The sequence below is a fragment of the Strongylocentrotus purpuratus genome, unplaced genomic scaffold (assembly GCF_000002235.5).
Source record: "Strongylocentrotus purpuratus isolate Spur 01 unplaced genomic scaffold, Spur_5.0 spur5_scaffold_2, whole genome shotgun sequence".
In the NCBI taxonomy this organism is placed as follows: Eukaryota; Metazoa; Echinodermata; class Echinoidea; order Camarodonta; family Strongylocentrotidae; genus Strongylocentrotus; species Strongylocentrotus purpuratus.
In genome coordinates, this window is record NW_022145605.1 from 21325116 (window position 1) to 21343690 (window position 18575).

At 36.7% G+C, this 18575-nt stretch overlaps 1 protein-coding gene across 2 annotated transcripts; it reads left to right on the top strand.

Moving 5' to 3' along the window:
- Positions 1 to 3697: 3697 nt before the first annotated feature.
- Positions 3698 to 17894, top strand: LOC576815 (cyclic nucleotide-gated cation channel alpha-3). Of its 2 annotated transcripts, none has more exons than XM_030991953.1 (11): positions 3698 to 4990; positions 5776 to 5834; positions 6460 to 6521; positions 7026 to 7114; positions 8078 to 8180; positions 9967 to 10121; positions 10746 to 10832; positions 15646 to 15742; positions 16193 to 16317; positions 16746 to 16944; positions 17110 to 17894. In XM_030991953.1, exons 1-11 carry the CDS (start codon positions 4086 to 4088, stop codon positions 17290 to 17292), a joined length of 2064 nt encoding a protein of 687 aa, XP_030847813.1. In that variant the 5' UTR covers positions 3698 to 4085; the 3' UTR covers positions 17293 to 17894. The 2 variants fall into 2 exon arrangements, with proteins under 2 accessions (XP_030847813.1, XP_030847814.1); XM_030991954.1 differs by having other exon boundaries at positions 16749 to 16944.
- The last annotated feature ends 681 nt before the right edge of the window (positions 17895 to 18575 follow it).

The window sequence follows — 18575 nt, forward strand, 5'->3', positions numbered from 1 at the left end:
ACCATCATCATCTCCATCGTCATCATCATCATCACCATCATCATCATCATCATCATCATTATCACCACCATCATCATCCTCATAATCATCATCATCACCATCACCATCCTCATCATCATCATCCTCATCATTGTCATCATCCATCATCATCATCGTTATCGTCATCATCATCACCATCATCATCATCATCATCGTCATCGTCATCATTATCACCACCATCATCATCATCACCATCGTCATCATCATCATCATCATCATCATCATCATCATCATCATCATCATTATCCCGTGAGTCCCTTCAATGGGGGAGGGGGAGCGGTCTCCTCGTTACCGCTTTCCTACTCGTCCTGTCTGTAGCAAGTTTATAATCAATTTAATTTCTCTACCGTCTTCCTTAATACGATCTATTCACCGTTAATACAGTCTATCCATCTTCTAAGAAGTAATGTGTTAATTATCATTGTTTACAATCTTTCCATCACCTTAGGCTTATTTTGTGCATGGTCATTGTTTTTAAATCAACAAAACAATCTGACTTATTATGAGGAAAATAGATTACAGAATATGATTTAGATTCAACATTCATATGATGGTTTTAATATCATTGATGGATTCATTTTATCAATGTCAGAATGCTTTTGATGTTTACACAATATTGCATGAAAATGGTCTCATCCTAATTCTGTTATTAATTCGTTTACGCCAAACCAATATCATTTAAAAACAGAAAGGCCACTTATATAATTAAACTCGGGATTTCAAAACATATTGGAATAAAGATCAGAGAGTTTTATTCGTAATATGTTCACATTTACTCATTGATTCGGTACTGTCTCACTTTTTAGAGAACCCGTTATGCAATAAAAACTATTTGAAGTACTATCGATGCTTTACATTTAATATTTTGTTCTGTATTATTTTTACAATTCATTTTTACATTGGATACATGAAAAATTACAATATGACAAACAATTGAAAAAAAACTTATTTTGCTTGTTCCTCACAATATTGAAAATTTGAGAGAAATTGACAACTTGTTTATCTTCATGTGATATGGGACAAATTGTTGATGATCATAATGCTATCCTACTTTATCATTGATGAAAAATGCCCAATTTAAATAATATAACTTTAGGTCGAGAGTAATCACCATGCAAATATGTATGCTTCATTCACTCAATGGTTCTAAAGCATAATTGTTACTAACAATTCAGTGAATTAAAAGAACTACAATGAAATGTATTTGAACATTGCGTCTGTTTAATAGTTTTAAATTATGTTTGTGTTTTGAAAAAATAAAGTATAAATCAAATCTACATCATGATGATCAAAACAAATTTAAAGATGCGGATGTGAATGAGGATCATCGTGGCGTACTGATGGGGGGGGGGGGGGGGTTGGGGCAGTTATAAAATAATAAAATAAAATTCAAACGTGGTTTGTTTCTAATTCGATACCAGTTATTTACAAATGTTGCTGAAATGGCACGATTTGTACCTGACCTTCCGGGGGCTCCGCCCCCTGGACCCCACCAAAGGCCTTAAAGCAGGCCCCTGAATGCTCACCTGGCCGTAATAACATGCCTAAAACATCTGAGTTTCCGGGGCTCTACTCCCCTTGACCCCCATCAAGGCCCGTAGACGGGCCCCTTGATGCTAATCCGACGGTAATTAAATTCCTAAAACCCCTGAGCTTCGGGGGGCTCTGCCCCTGGACCCCACCAAGGCCCCTAAGGCGGGCCCCTGGTGCTCATCTGATCGTAATTTAATTCCTAAACCCCTGAGCTACTTGGTGCTCCGCCCTCTGGAGAAAGAATGTGTAGATGAGAAAGACGATGGCGGTGATAGTGATGATGACGCTGATGAAAACGATGACGAAGATAATGATGTTAATGGTGGTTATGGCATCTTGAGTTGGATCGATATCTACTACTGTTAGCCCCCCCCCCCTCCTCTTCCACCGGGAGCTCGGTATAGTGGCTATAATTATGTCTCTTAACATTCCACGTTTGCTTGGCATCATGATCATACGCCCTCTGGATTGGTTAGGACCCTCTCAAAGATATACAAACCCTTTCTGAGGCAGAACAGGAGGGCTGGTTCAGAAAATGGGTGGTGCGGTAAGCCCATTGTCAAGATATACGGTAAACTATATGGAGGACATACAGTGTAGGACATACTAACTGGGTTGCACCCCCCCCCCCCCCGTGCACCTGAAATTGCCACCCTTGGTGAAAATAAAGGCAGGTATAGTTCATGTCCCTGATGGGGGACATCAGGGACATGAACTATACCTGATGGGGGAGGCGGGCGACGGCAAGATCACTGGTCAGATGTACAGTAGACTTATTATAGAGAATACACAGTGAAGGACATTATTATTGGCGTGCATTTGCCCCCCCCCCCCTCTCCCCATGCACCCATGATCGACGACCTATGTGAAAACACGTACACACAATGACTTCTACATGTAATGGTGAACTATTAAAGGGAAAGTCCACCCTGAAATTAAGTTAGTTTTAATAGGAGTAGAAAAATGAGAGAAACAAGTCAGTGAAAGTTTGAGCAAATTCCGATTGAAAATAAGGAAGTTAGGATTTTTGAAGTTGTGATCAATCAAACACAAATTGGCAACTCTATGACGGATCATGCGAGCTCAACTTCCATTTGCTCAGTACTAAAAAAATCTAAAATTTTCATTTTCCCTCAAGAAAAATTTCAACCATACATGCACCCTAAATATAATAATTGCAAATATGTTTCTATACTCCCCCTGCAAGGAACAAATATATATTCCGTCATCAATAACGAAGAAAACATGATTTTATGGAATATTATGCACAAAGCAAATGAAGGAGAGCTCGTATAATAAGTCACAGAGTTGCCAATTTGTATTTGATTGATCACAACTTCAATAATTCATAACTTTCTATTTTCATTCAGAATTTGCTCAAACTTTCATTCACCTGATTTTCTTATTATTCTGCCTCTATCGAAACAAACTTATTTTGGGGGTGGACTTTCCCTTTAATGACATTGAAATTGGATGCGCAGATCTTGTCCAATTTTTACTTCCTCGTCAAAGAAGATGTGATCATGATATGTTATATTACTTTCATTTTGAAGCTGTTACCAAATATGTTCAATCTAGCATAAAAATAAAACACAGAGGCATGAAATATTAAATACGGTAGAGAATGAGGCAATGCTATTGTTATGCACACGTTTCCCTATGCGAAACTGAAACTATTGTCATTTTTAATGGATTTCAGGGGATTTTCATAATAGTGTTTGTTCCGCTGAATGGTTTCCTGTAAATGGCGTATGAAGCGAAAATAACCTCATTCATGAAATATGACCTTCAAGTTTAAAAATGTATTTTGCAAGTGCGTTAAACCCGCAAAAACTATTAGAAGCAATGGTAGTCTTTGGCTAGTCGATAAATCGTCATAATATTAGGCCTACTGTAGTAGCAGGCAGTGTTGTATTACAGAATCATATCGCAATGGACACAGCGATTTTATGAGATAAGAGTCTAGCGTGCATATTTTACTCGTCTAATTGCAACATTAATTTTTGTTAATGTACTCGTATCACTCATATACGTTGCGGGCTCTTCTTCTGTACGTTACTCGTTCATTGTGATTTGTATGCTTTGGTGGCTCTTCTTCTGTATTTAATTGCTCGTTCATCGTGAGTTCGTCGTATATGGATTTTGCGGTAACCAACCAACCAAACAAGTCTGTAGCAGAGAGAAAGAATAATTTTTTTAGGCCTACATCTCCAAGTGCAGGGGATTAGACTTGAATGCTGTCTACATTGATACAGTGTGATTGGTTTAATGGTTAGGCCTATGCAACTGCTGGTGGTCATTTACAATCATCAGGAACATTTAATTGTTGGTTGTGCAGGAAGCGATTCGTTTACTGAAAACATTCATATCCTTAGGGAGAAAACATACAGACTACTCATGCAAAAAAACGTCTAACAGAACTTGTTGGAGTTCATAAGCCTACAGGGCGCCCATGTTTTTCCTTTTACCACTTATCAGCATAGTTGTTTTTCGTGATAGGAACGGTCGTCACCATGTCAATGGAACCACCGTTGAGTCAATCTCGGTGTGTGTTGTCGCCGATTGCCGCTGCGAGGATAAAGAAGAAGATGAATCGAAAACAAAGCGATGATGGACAGACAACAATGGTGGACTCCTTTCTGCAGAGATTCACCACAAGGCGGAAGAAGTTGAAATTAAATCACCACTTGAAGAAGCATGACGCATCCGTAGTCATTGAAGAAGACAAGGAAGAGGAGGAGGAGGAAGAGGACGAAGTGATGGCGGTCGTCGTTCCTGACGGCGACTTCCTCCTCTACTGGTTGGCAGTGGTCAGCATCGCCGTGGTGTATAACCTCTGGGTGGTGATCGCTCGCGAGGCCTGGCCAGAGCTCCAAGAGAAAAGCCATGTGGGCTGGTTCGTTATTGACTACTTCTGTGACTTCATCTACATTTTGGACATTGTGGTCCAGGCCCGCACGGCCTACTTGGAGGAGGGTCTCCTTGTCCTTGACGGCAAGAAACTCTTAAGACATTACCTAAGATCATGGCAGTGCAGAGTCGATCTCCTCTCCCTCCTCCCCACCGATCTCTTCTACCTCCTTAATACCAGCCGCCTGCACCCGATCGTGAGATGTCCAAGGTTCCTTCGGGTCTATAGGTTCTACTCCTGGTACATTAAAGTCGAGACTAGGACCCATCTCCCAAATCTCTTCCGAGTTCTCTACTTAACCCACATTTTGCTCCTGGGTCTCCATTGGACCGCGGCGGCTTACTATGTCCTATGCGAAGCTATTGGTCATAGATTCGCTCCAGATTTGTTTTTGGACCATGCCGAGACAAACACCACTTTAGCTCTCAAATATCTTGTTTCCTTTTACTGGTCGACATTGACATTGACCACGATTGGTGATCTTCCTACTCCCCACACCGAGATCGAGTGAGTACAAAATCCAAGTTTATAGACCCATCCGGACTTTCACTATTATGTATTCAAAATACATACCAAACAGGGGGGGGGGGGGGGATTCCTCTCAGAAAATGGAGGTATAGAGGGGAAGGTAGGCATAACGTACGTTGGCAACCTCTCTGAGCCCATTGCGTTCTGTACTATATATTATGCCGAAAGCCAACTATTCCTATGTACATGCCATTCCTTCGACTTTAAATGCAGTCTGTACTAGTTTGGCAAGGGGGATTAGACCACCCAGGGTGGTCACTAACAGATGGCTATCTCATTAACTCAGCTCTCAAAAAACATTAAAAAAATGAGGATCATGGGGGACCAATGGTCACCGATTAGGCATTGTTTTCTATATAGAGGGAGCAGGTAGCTAGTACAGTGGGGCTTTAAGATGAGTGAGTACATTTTACTATAATCATATTTGAAAGACCCTCCATGGAGCCCCTGCATGAATCTTGAGCAAATAGCCTTTTCAATCATTCCTTTGCCATGTTGTTCTGGAATTTGCCTAATATGAGTATTTTACAATACCTGAATTTCAAAGATTGAGATTTACAATATTCTATTTTTTTTCTTCTCAATGAATATAATTTGACAACGTTGTCGCTAGAGTTAGGGTTTTTGTGTATGAACTTTTGCTTGCGTCTGTATGAAATGGCTGATAACACATTTTTTGTAAATTGTCAATTTACAAAAGGTTTTTCTCGTGATATTCAATATACTGAATCACATTGATTGTCGCTACCGTTCTTTTCATCAAGATATGTCGTTCAAATCATTGGATATCTGATGGGCATTTTCATCTTTGCCACAGTTGTTGGTAAGATTTCAGCCTATATTTTCTTGTTTATTCGGATGTCTAGGGATTAATGGTTATATATTACTGTACAGAAGCAACAGTCTTCCCTTTCAAAATCTAGCTACCAAGAAGCCACCTCGACCAAAAGTTTTCTTGGAATTTCGATAGCATACATGAGACGCAAAGTTCAATATTTTTTCTATTACTGACTACGTCGAAAAATAAAGATCGACGATGAAAGCGTAATTAATCGTTCACAAAATAACTGATGAAATTATTCGTGATCAAATAATGTATAGCTTGCTGATTGAATGAATATGATACTCATTTTTCGATAATCAGTTCTGGAGGGGGCGGTGAGTTTAAACTTAGACTTATATTGGAGATAATAGTTGGAATGTCTGGTAATATCAACTTTGACGAAGATGACTGGTTGCCCTCGTGCTATACCAGAATATACTTCTAGCGTAAAATAGAATAGGCCTATACAGTATCTCTGAACAAAGTTTAAATGCAAAACTTAACAAATCGTTTTTAATAAGTTCCTCATGTCTTTTCAGAAAGATTTCCTTTCTAATATACATGTAGAAAAGGCACATTTTTTGTTTGTTCCTTACCCCCCTTTCAATTGAATGTCGATAAATAGGGCAAGTCGGGGATATCATAGGGAACCGTAACGCGACGCGGATGGACTTTGAACGCCAAGTAGTAAGCATAAAATTGTTTTATCTTTTTGTTTGTTTCATAAAAGTATTATATGTACCTATCACTTTACTTCCGTGATATGAACGCCAAGCAGAAATCATAGATTCCATTTTATATTCATTTGTTTATTTAGTAGATTCTTTGTTCTTATCCCTTTACTATTCATGATTATTCTCATTATCTTGTAGCCTTTGCTGCCCTTTAATTATTTTCTATGATGTATATTCTTCATGTCTTCAAGTTATTCTGTGTTTTTGCAATAACTATTTGTGTTAGGTGTGGCAATGCATTCTTTCAATATACACTCCTCTTCATTTTATTGGTGGAACCCCCCCCCCCGCCCCCTCCCACGAAAGAAAAACAAATGACCATTCAAACAGTCTCCTGTAAAGGGACATCTCTCTTGCAAGACGTCAATATATGTTTTCGATGGTGACTAGGCAGGTCTTGAATCGAAAATAATTGTTACATAGCCTAACTATCATAATTCTAATTGAACCTTATCAGGATAATGCTAAGCGGTACATGAGAAGAAACAACGTTCCGAGAGATGTCCAATTACGGATACTTAGGTGGTATGATTACACCTGGGCACGGTAAGTCTATTCAGGAAAGATAGGTAGTAAGGAAATAGTCAATCCGGGGTAATAACATGTATTTAGGTCCCTTAGAAAGAACGGTTTTGATACTGATGAGGCTACCTTGGGTTAACAAGGCATATTGTTATCATTACTATTATTGTTATTGTTATTATTATTATTATTGTAGTTGTTGTTATTATTATTATTAATGTTTGTTTTGTTATTATTATTGATATTATTATCATTATTATTATTATTATTAGTAGTAGTAGTAGTAGTAGTAGTAGTACTATTATTATTATTCTATTATTATCAGTATTATTATTACTATTATTATTTTTATTATTATGAATATTATTATTATCATTATTATTATCATTATCATCATCATCATCATTAACGTCAAAATAACAGTACAGAGGTTCCGAAGTCATCTGGTTTAATCACTGAACTGGAAATGCGAGTGTCATGGGTTCGATTACTGCACTGTACATATGTCTTTATGAGCAGGGCATTTATCTACATATACTTCTTCCCACCCATTTATATAAATGGTTGCCCTGGAGGATGCAAAGGTGTTATGAGTTCGAATAATTATGTGTGCGCCTGTACAATGCGACTGACTGAAAAGCTCCCCAGTAGAGTGTAGATCGTTTATTCTACGTCCGTTATAATGAGCTGGTTTATAAGCACTTAGAAACAATACTATTAAGCGCCACACATACTTTATTATAATTTATGACTTTCATTATGGTTATAATATTATAGGTCCGCATGATTTTCAAGTTGTGATATATAACTACTTGGTAAAGCAGTTGCATGAATGCCGTACATGAAGCATCCTTATTCATGCGCCATTAATGGGAAATGAAATTTAAAAATAAATAATAAATAAATAAAAGAGGAGGAATCCACCCCCTCCATTTCCATTTCTCGCCTTCGCAACTCACATGTTATTATTCCAATTTTTGTCTGAAGTGGGGCTACGCGTGGACAGTGTGACATCAATTCATTGGGACTGCTTCCTGACACACACCGTACGGAACTCGCTCTTCATGTCAATCTTAAAACATTAAAGAAGGTACGTCAGTCAAAAAATATATCCAAACCTGTCTACAGAGGTCAATCAACAAAAAACACCCCATTTCCCCGTTCTTTTTATCCCATTTGATTTCCGGTTCCGGGTCTCAAAGCAACAAATTACATATTCTATTTTTAAACCGGTTGAATACAGTAACGTCATTTTTTTCAGTAGACTTTCTTTCTATACGTGCAGGCTTCCTTGTCTGCTTTTATGTTCAGTGAAACCTGCTTAAGTGACCAAATGCATAGCAATAATCCCTATCAGTAGTTAGTGACCATAATTTATTGCCTGCTCACTCTTCGTCTTCTTTTTCATTGAATCCTGCATGTTTTCTAAAATTAACCATTACTTAAAACGGGAATTTTGTTTTAAATGATATTTTATTTCCTTCCTCATAATTTCACATAACAAGAAATTCACATAACAAGAAATTATCAAATTAAGCAATATAAAACAAGATCTTTGATACAAGACACTTCATGAGTTACATCAATCAATGAACATAGAAAAAAAAAGAAAAAAAATTCTTGCATGTAACAGTGTATAATCAAAATAACAGTAGAGGAAGGTTTTAAGTGTAGATTTTTTTGTTTTAAATGATATTTTATTTCCTTCCTCATAATTTCACATAACAAGAAATTCACATAACAAGAAATTATCAAGATAAGCAATATAAAACAAGATATTTGATACAAGACATTTCATAAGTTACATCAATCAATGAACATAGAGAAAAAAAAAGGAGAAAAAAAAAGTCTTGCATGTAACAGTGTATAATCAAAATAACAGTAGAGGAAGGTTTAAAGTTACATATTACTATCCTATCTCAACACTCTCACACCCCCCCCCCCCCCCTCTAGCCCACCCACACCACACCCCCTTTCACACACACAACCATACAAACAAAAACACACACTGCATGCAACCTGTTCCCTCAACTCACACCACACAAACTCTTCACCCCCTCCCCCCCCCCCTAGCCCACCCATCTCACACCCCCTTCACGCCGACACACACGCTGCATGCAACCTGTTCCGGTTTGTCCACCTGTACACGAGAGAGAATTAATAATACTACTAATAATAATAATACCCACATCCATTAAAGTAAAAATGCATCGATTTGTTCCCATTTCTGTAAGTGCATCCCCAGTTTCCCCTTTTTGAAGGCTATTTTGTATTCCTCGTCTCTGTAATTTTTAAGCATATGTACTGTTTACTGTACAGATGGCAATGTTCCTTCTTTTCTAGAAATAAAAATGATATACTTTACTAAAAATATGATACAATTTATTACAAATATTCTAGCAGTATTGCCGGATATTCCCATAAATATGGGTTTCCAATCATCAATGTCAATTTCGATTAAATGTAACTTTTGAATTACCTCCTGCCATAATCTTTTAACTTTAAGACGATCTAAAAATAAATGTTGGTATGTCTCTACTTCTAGTCTACAAAAGGAACAAAAATGGTCTGACTCACTATAAATGCACTATACTTGTAGCTACTTGCGCCCTCTATATAGCAAACAATGCCTAAGCGGTACCCGTTGGTCCCCCATGGTCTCCTTTTCTTATGTTAATTGAGAGCTGATTTGATGAGATAACCACCTGTCAGTGACCACGCAAGGAGGTCTAATCCCTCCTGGCTAAACTAGTGCAAAGAGGCTTTAAAGATCATACGGTCATAACTTTCTTGTGCTTTTCTCAAGTACAGGTTTGTTTCTTACTCATAGAAATTGATGCTTAACCATATTTTGTTTTCATCATATACTTCATTAGGTTTCGATTTTGAAGTTCTGTCCTCCCGAGTTCCTTCACGATCTGGTCCTGAAGATGCATCTTTGTATCTTCACCCCTGACGACCTGGTTTGTAAGAAGAATGCTGTTGCCAAGGAGATGTTCATAGTATCCCATGGATCTTTCAAAGTCACCGAGTGAGTATTCGATGGCATTATCTATTGCTAAATTGGCAACAACTATTGCCAATTTGACGATAGATAGCGATTAGGAGATTAATTTGGGAAATGGTTTATAAGAAAATTAGGATACACATAAATCGGCGCACGAAAGTGACGTGCAGTTGCTAATAACTCTGCTCGAAAATGTAATGTAAAATGTTTTGAAAGATAAGGTTTTGATCAGGAAGAGTCTCATCCTCTTCGGAAAATAATTTATGACTCATAGTACAGTATTAATAGAATTACCTGGAAGGTTCACTTCCTTGTCAATAATGTTGTTACTAAAATGCTAGATTAATTTACATTCAACTATCGTATATTATGCAATAGAATGAGTATGACATGATGTACGATACCATTTCATTTGCATAAGAGGAGGGGAAGGGGTCATATATTCCTGGATGGGGAAGGGAGGGGCGGAATGCAACTGGTTTGCCAAAAATGAGCCCCGTAGAATATTTCAAACCCACTGCACCTTTTTTCCTGATTTGTTTTTATCTCGTCTTTCTTTGGAGAGGGGCTATGTTACACTTATCCATCCTATTATGGACATGCCACTGTTTATCTAGCATTCACCTTTTGTTGTATCATCGTATGCAGTGACTCTGGTAAGGTGGTCAGCACTCTGAAGTCAGGTGACTATTTTGGAGAGATCGGCATACTCAACGTTGAAGGCAGTAGTAACAGGTAAACAGAGTCATCTACACACAGAGTTTGGCCAACTCGGTTCGAGTTGGACACAGTATACACCATTTTGTGACCCAGGGAAACAAGTTGACCAAACTCTGTATATAGATGGCTCTGGTAAACATGAAATTAGGGCTTTTAATACCAGTATTTTTATTTGAGCCGTTGGCATTGCTTTATATACTGTTTATTTTAAAAATAGATTCGAGGCAAGAATTATTTTGAGATACTATAGGATTTCTCGGTCACTTTCGTAAGTTGGCCACACAAATTCATTTTATGTTCATTCAATTTCGCCGATTTTGTCACCGCAGCTGTTATTTTTCGTTCAAATTCGTTTTTTAGCATTTCATTTCCTAAAACGATCGTTCAAAAACGTTTCATTTTCATTCGAATTAAAACGTGTTTCTTTTTCGTAAAATTTTCATTCAATTTAAAGCGAGACGATTCGCGGTTACGTAATAGCGTCTTCCGTGAATTCAAATTCGTTTCTTTGCATACAGTTTCACACGTTTTGCAGACAAATTAAACATGTAAATCTTACCCAGTAAAATAGAACCCCGCAAGCTTAGTTCCATGCTAAATCCATCTCAAATTGTATGATTTGGTAAGCAACAAACATGTTATTTGTCCTCACTATGGGTGTACATGTATATGTATACCCACTAAATCATCACTATTTAGGAACTGAACGATCATGTGTTAAGTAGATAAAACCTAGCCACATCAATATAGAATTAGCATGGAACTAAGCAAGAGTGTCTTTTTATGAATATGCAATGATATAAGTGCATGCAAAGTGTGTGTTTACAAACTACGGTTGTATTTATTGGAGTGGCGTACCGTAATGGTGGGGGAGAGGGTATCAATACTCTATACATTGATTTATTTTAAATGTTTTGTTTTGTTTTGTTTTTGATAATTTATTCGATGTTCGTAATCTCTTTGAAGCCATTTATATTTGTGTAAATTATATTTAGTCTGTATTGAACATGTTAAGAACAATCAATGAGTATAAGTTCAATCACAATCATAATCACATCAAAATCTGAATCACCATCACACTGAATCACAATCACGATCGTGATCACAGTCACATTTACCATCTCAGTCACAATCGTAATCACCATCTCAATTACAATCACGATCACGCTACACAATCATTAATGAGTTTGATACATTGTTTTCTCACTGTGCGCACATCTCAATAACTCATGTCATGTGGACATAAACTAAAAAATACACGTATACAATCTGATATCTTGTTTTGGTTATATATATTTTAATGATCATAATTACATCATGCATGACATTATCATGTTCGTCTTCGTAATATCACTTCCAAAAGACGACCGAGTACGATAAAGTCAGTGATGAGAACATCAGTAAGATGATGTCCAATCTTATATCTACAGTAACTGTTGTTTAATCCTCTACATGTTGACGGGCAAGACACCTAGGCATGTTATATAACTCATTTGTTTAATCTAGATGAGAAACATGTGCATATACCATGTATACCATAGGTTTGTAAAGATAGGCGAATATGAATGAAAACTTTGTTATTTAGAATGACCCAAAGTGAAATTGAATGGTACGGACGTCCAATTTGCCATTGTTGACGAAAATGAATGCAAACTGCGCATTTGTAAGCGGTTGTTAAATTGAATGAAACAAGTGCTAAATCCATTGACCGAATAAGTAAATCAAATGAAAAAAGTGAAATTTACACGCCGGCAGCTTTATGTCGCGAATTTGAATGACCTTTGTATCAAAACGAATGAAAAGCTTACGAAAGTGACCGAGAAATCCTATATTAAATGCAGCTCCCCAATTTGACCATCAGGGTAAGCAACGAAAAGTAAATGCTTTCAATACTATTTATCTTGGCTTTTAAACTCATGAGCCAGTAGTTGTTTAAAGCAATCATTGTTAATATCTGTCCCGTTTCTGTTGATGTTTAATAATAATAATAATAAAGATAGATTTATTTAGCGCATAATAAACCGAAGTTTCTCTATGCGCTTTGCAAAGTAAAAAACAAGCAAGTACAAGTATATTTAAATAGTTACAAATTAAGAACGAAATATAAAGACCCTAAACTAAAGACATGTAGCTAAGATAATTCATTGCGAGCAAAGTTAATACAGATAGTAAATACTTATGACAAATCAATTAGAATATCATATTCAATTATAATACATAGATGAAATGTAATGTCAAAAATTACAAACGAAACAGGTAAGTTTTAAGAAGGGTTTTGAAAGTCTGTCGTGTGGGAGCTTGACGGACATGCAGAGGGAGCGAATTCCAGAGGGTTGGGGCAGCCACTTCAAAAGCCCTGTTGCCGTAGAAATGGGTAGAGTGACGAGGAACTTGCAGGAGGTGCTGGGCTGAAGATCTGAGTGTGCGTGCAGGAACATAAGGGGAAATCATATCTGAGATGTAGGCAGGACTCATGTCGTTCTGGGCTTTGAAAATGATAAGCAGAATTTGAAGATTATTCTCTTTTCGATTGGGAGCCAGTGAAGATCATGAAGAAGGTGTGAAGTATCGTGTCTGCGTGGGGCTCTTGAGATAATTCTAGCTGCTGCATTTTGTAGGGTTTGGAGCTTGCGAATCTTATTCTTAGGGAGACCATACAGTTTAACTGTGAGGGACGATTTCTTGTCATCACCTCAACAATATTTTTTAAATCTACATCTGATTTGCATTATTTTTCATTTCAAGTAGATTTATAATTGGATGCCTTGATCTTGTTCAGTAAGAAATGAATTTAATTATGTTTTTTGATGAATAAGATCCTGTTCAGTGATTGGTCAACATAGCATCATGTGACCAAACATAACATTGCTATTTTTATTTTTTTTCATAGGTTTTTATTCATGTCTCTCAAAGAAAAATTGTACATTTATAACATTGTATACAAAATAACAAAATAATTTAACATAGGTCTTTATAAATTTGCCAATGATCTTTTACATACAAAAGTTACACCTCTTCATTTTCCTTTAGAGACAAAAACAAAAATTATATATATATATATATATATATAAAAGAGAAAAAAGCTACAAAACACCTACTATCCCCCGGCCCACACAAAATTTAAACACATAACAAGTACAACAGTATACAAAACACACACCAACATAGAAAGAACAAACAAACAAAAGAAAAGGGGGGGGGGGAAGAAAAAAAAAAAGAAAAAAAGAGAGAAGAGAGGAGGGTCAGGAAGTTGTATATTGAGAAAAAAAAACTGAAAACGTTTATTCTAAACTTTCCAAAGCTTCCCATTTCCTTAAATGAATTGAAAGTGTGTCTCTTTCCATTGAAAGTTTTTTCTCTTCATTTCTATTTTCCAACAATCTATATTCTATTTCTTTTGCTTTTGGAGGGTTTCCCTTCTCTCTACTGTGGAAAATCATATATTTAATCAAAATCAAAATGTGGTTCAATAATTGCTCTGTTTTAAAAGTAGTGTCATCTATTCCTATATGAATTTCTTTCCAGGATAATTTCTTCAGAATTGGTAAATTAAGTCTATCTCCACATTTCCCCCAGACTTCCTTTATTGTATTACATTCAAAGAATACATGTTGATAAGTTTCTTCAAAATTTTTGCAAAATGAGCACAAACCATTTTCATGTAACCTGAATCTATGTAAATGATGATTTGTATATAAAATATTATGCAATAGTTTGAACCGAAATTCTCGCAGTTTACTACTTAAGGTACACATCCTTGGCTGAACATATATCTTTTCTACTTCTTTTCTTGGAATATTGTAAAGTGTCATTAAATTGCCGCCTGCCGAGTTTGTTTCTACATTCTTTTTAATTTGACTCTTATATACCATTTTTGCAGTTAAATCTTCAAATGTAAACACTTTCTTTGAAAAAATAAATTCTAAACTAATAGTGAATTGACTTTCTTAAAGGTTGAACATTTTTTTTCCATTCATAAGGGGCTACTTTATAAATTTTGTTTACTTTATCAATTTCCACTCTGCTCAAACCTAACATTATAAAATGAGCTTCAGGTTTCAATTCTCCATTTTCTTCACAAATGTGATAAAGTCGATATATATTTTTTAAAAACAAAGTTTCCTCAAATAAGGTTTGACCTTCTAGTTTAATAAAATTATTATTATACAATATTTCATTCCCTTTGTATCTCTCTTCTGTTTTAACATATTCTTTCATATCTATCCATGCTTTCAGAAGATTCTGATAAAAGGAAGGTAACATAAGTTTCACTGTATCTCTCCAATAATTGCAATAAAATATTAAATTACCTCCTATCGGTGTCATTAAATATTTAAAGTATTGTTTCCATTTGATATCATGAGTTCCTGTTACAAGCCTTTTTATCCACATTATTCTTTGTGCTTTTACAAACAACCTAAAATTCATCATTTTGAGCCCACGCTGCTGATAGTCTAACATCATTGTACTTCTTTTAATTTTATCTTTAAAATGATGTTACCGATCAATGTGATATCGGTCTCGGCCCGGCCGCAGTAGGGCCGTCTGCGCTGCTCTCATTGAACTCTACACTACTTCAGTGACAGTATACATTATTGTTATTTTTTTATTTGGTTATGAAGGTTGGTTTGAAAAATATAAAACAAATATATAAAGCAATATTTCAAGCCACTAGTCACTAGTGTAAATATGGATTCCTCGGCGACAGAAATATTTGTTTACTATTTCATATTCAATTTCTGTTTAATTATATAGGAATACACACATGATTGTTATGCCTGCTATTTTACATCATAACATACTGTCATTTCCCTATTTCCGTTGACAGGAGAACGGCTAATGTATATTCTGTTGGGTTCTCTGAGCTTTTCTCCCTCTCTAAAGATGACGTTCTGGGTGTGCTTAAAGACTATCCGTCTGTAAAGGTGAGTAGGCCCTCCTAAGGCGAAACAAAAATGTTGTATTGCCCTTTGCGACCTACCCAAAAATGTTTAATGAATAACAAAATATGTATTTTTTTTGGTTTAAATTTGATATAAATGCATAAAATCATTCACAATTCTTACTCGTCTTCTGCCCTAATTTCAATATCATGTTAGTGTTATGTGTATGTGGTATTGTCGATATGCGGATACAGGAACTGGTGCTCAAGGTGAGGGGGGGGGGGAGCAATTTTTAAATTTTCGAGGAAAAAATAGTGCTCACTACCCTCCCCCCCCCCCCCCACACACGCGCTCTTGCACACACACGAGGACGTTCTGACACACAAAAATACACACTTACACAGAATCAACAAACAAAATAATATTATATCTGCATTAACCAAATATTATTATTTTTATGGCGCTCGAAATAATATTTGTGTCCGATTTTAGAGCATGATGGAGGATAAAGCAAGGCAAAAACTTGAGAGACTGCACTCGGAGGAGCCCGATTGTGACGTCACTGGAACGGATGACGAGAAAAACCGCAACCGAGCCGATAGTCATTCTGAAATCAGGTATGAATGTCGAATATGTGACACAAGTTTCGAATAATTTGTATTCATTTTCTTGACAGACTTTCGTGAATTTGATTGGAAAGCATTATTTTTATTTACTAGGCTGGAGTGTCGATAAAGAGGAGGGGGCCACCTTAAGGAAAATATATGAAAAATCAGATATGGATGGAACTTATTTCGTCTTGAACGTAAATATTCTTGGTGTCCTCAGAGGCGATGTCTCTAACCCCAGTTACCGGATTCAGGTTTCCCCGCACCCAATATATGCACATTCTCTCGTTTGAATCGCTAATTCCCCCTATATCTTACTATACATACTAAATGTTATTTTGTCTCAATTTTTTAAAATTGTTGGCCTATTTTAATTCCTTAGCGAGAAAAAAAGAAGAAAAAACGGGAAATCATTCCACGCCTTCTAAATTTATTAGCAGGAGTTCCAATCCTCATGTCGAAACGCGAGAAGATTTGCCTCAGACAGATTCACTCCAAGATGACGAGACCAAACGGACCAGTAAGACTGGTAGATACGTCCCGGCCAAGAAGAGGACTTCGTCAACCTACTCGGGACTTTCCGGGATCGCGATGGAGGAGATCGTGCCGGTTGAGAGGGTCGTTTCGGAGAAAATCGTAAGTTCTCGGAAAGTTTATTCCGCTGAATTTCATTGTTAGAATATTGCTATGATTATACCAACCCAAATGAAGAAATTAACGACAACGTTATGAAGTAAAAACAATATTTTTATTATTATTACCATACTGCCTTTTTATCATTATCACTATCCCACTATACAGGACATTTTGGCGGGGGATACCGATAAGGGGAAAGACAGGGACATGGAAGCCCACAAGACGAATTGGATTCTCAAGCGAGAGAACGAATCTAAAGCTGCCTACATCCAAGCATTGGAGAAACGGAACAAAGAGTTGGAAGCTCTCCTAAAAGCTACCAGCCCATTTCAAGCCTCTGATACATAGCGATAACATTGGCCGTTGCCTGAAATATTGGGTTTGATTATGACTATTGTAGCGTGTCATTATCTTTTTTTATTGATGGATAACAAAAATTAACGTGCTATCTCGTTTGGCATTGACTGATGTTAACAATTTGTTTTCTTCCAAACTGTGATTTGTAGCTTATCTATTGGGTTATATCAAACTATAATGCAATATAATTATTATATGTGTATACTTCTGGTCCCCGTCTTAAAAAAATTGATGTCAATCACAACTTTGTACATGAGAGATAGGAGACTGCAAATTTGCTATTGATCGGAGAACTTATGATTAATTTGGATCAATCGCAACTCTTTAGAAGACGGGGGCCCTGAAATCATACATCCTCCACTATCTCTCTCTCTCTCCCTCTCTCTCTCTTTCTCTCTCTCTCTCTCCCCCTCTCTCTCTCTTTCTCTCTTTCTTTCTCTCTCTCTCTCTCTCACTTTCCTCTCTGTATCTATCCCTCCATCCCCCACTTTTCATCTGTTTTCCGTCTTCATCTGTTACTTTTCCTCTCTAATCCTCTTTTTTCAATACATCCCACTCACTCCCCCCCCCTCTCTCTCTCTCTATCTATCTATCTTTCTCCCTCTATCTCTCTCCCTCTATCTCTCTCCCTCTCACTCACTCTCACTCACCTACACACACATACACGCGCGCACACACAAACACGTTTCTATTCTTTCATATATTAAAGTTTAAATTGTTTTTCGTTTAGTGTACATATATTTTTATTCGGTATTACAAAGAAAATTCCTAATTTCGATAAGTTAATATCTTATTTTGGGCGATGATAATTATGTATGCCAAATTTGTATATGAAAGAGATTTTTATCAGTCTGTAGTAAATTGATCTATGCTGTACTGTATAGTTGTTGTTTTTTCCAATGAAGGGTACATTTTAAATGTTGAAATATTGTATGTCTCTAACTCGAGACTAATTTTTGGTTTCACGGCTTTTCAAATCTGCTTAGTTATTTCCCAATATTCCCAACAACAAAAAAAATCACCTTTTGTCACATCAGGGGGCGCTATATACAATAACGACTAGCAGAGCCATTGATGAGGAGAGTTTGGCCAACTTAGTTCGAGTTGGGCACACTATGGTCAACAATGCTTTGTTGGGCAAGCCCAAAACTAAAAGAATATATACGCCATGTTGTGACCAAGTGTAGAGTTGGATCTGAAGACTAGGTCTATTGGTTGACTATTGGCTTTGACAAACTAAAAGTGAATTTGTCATTATCTATGTAATATTATTG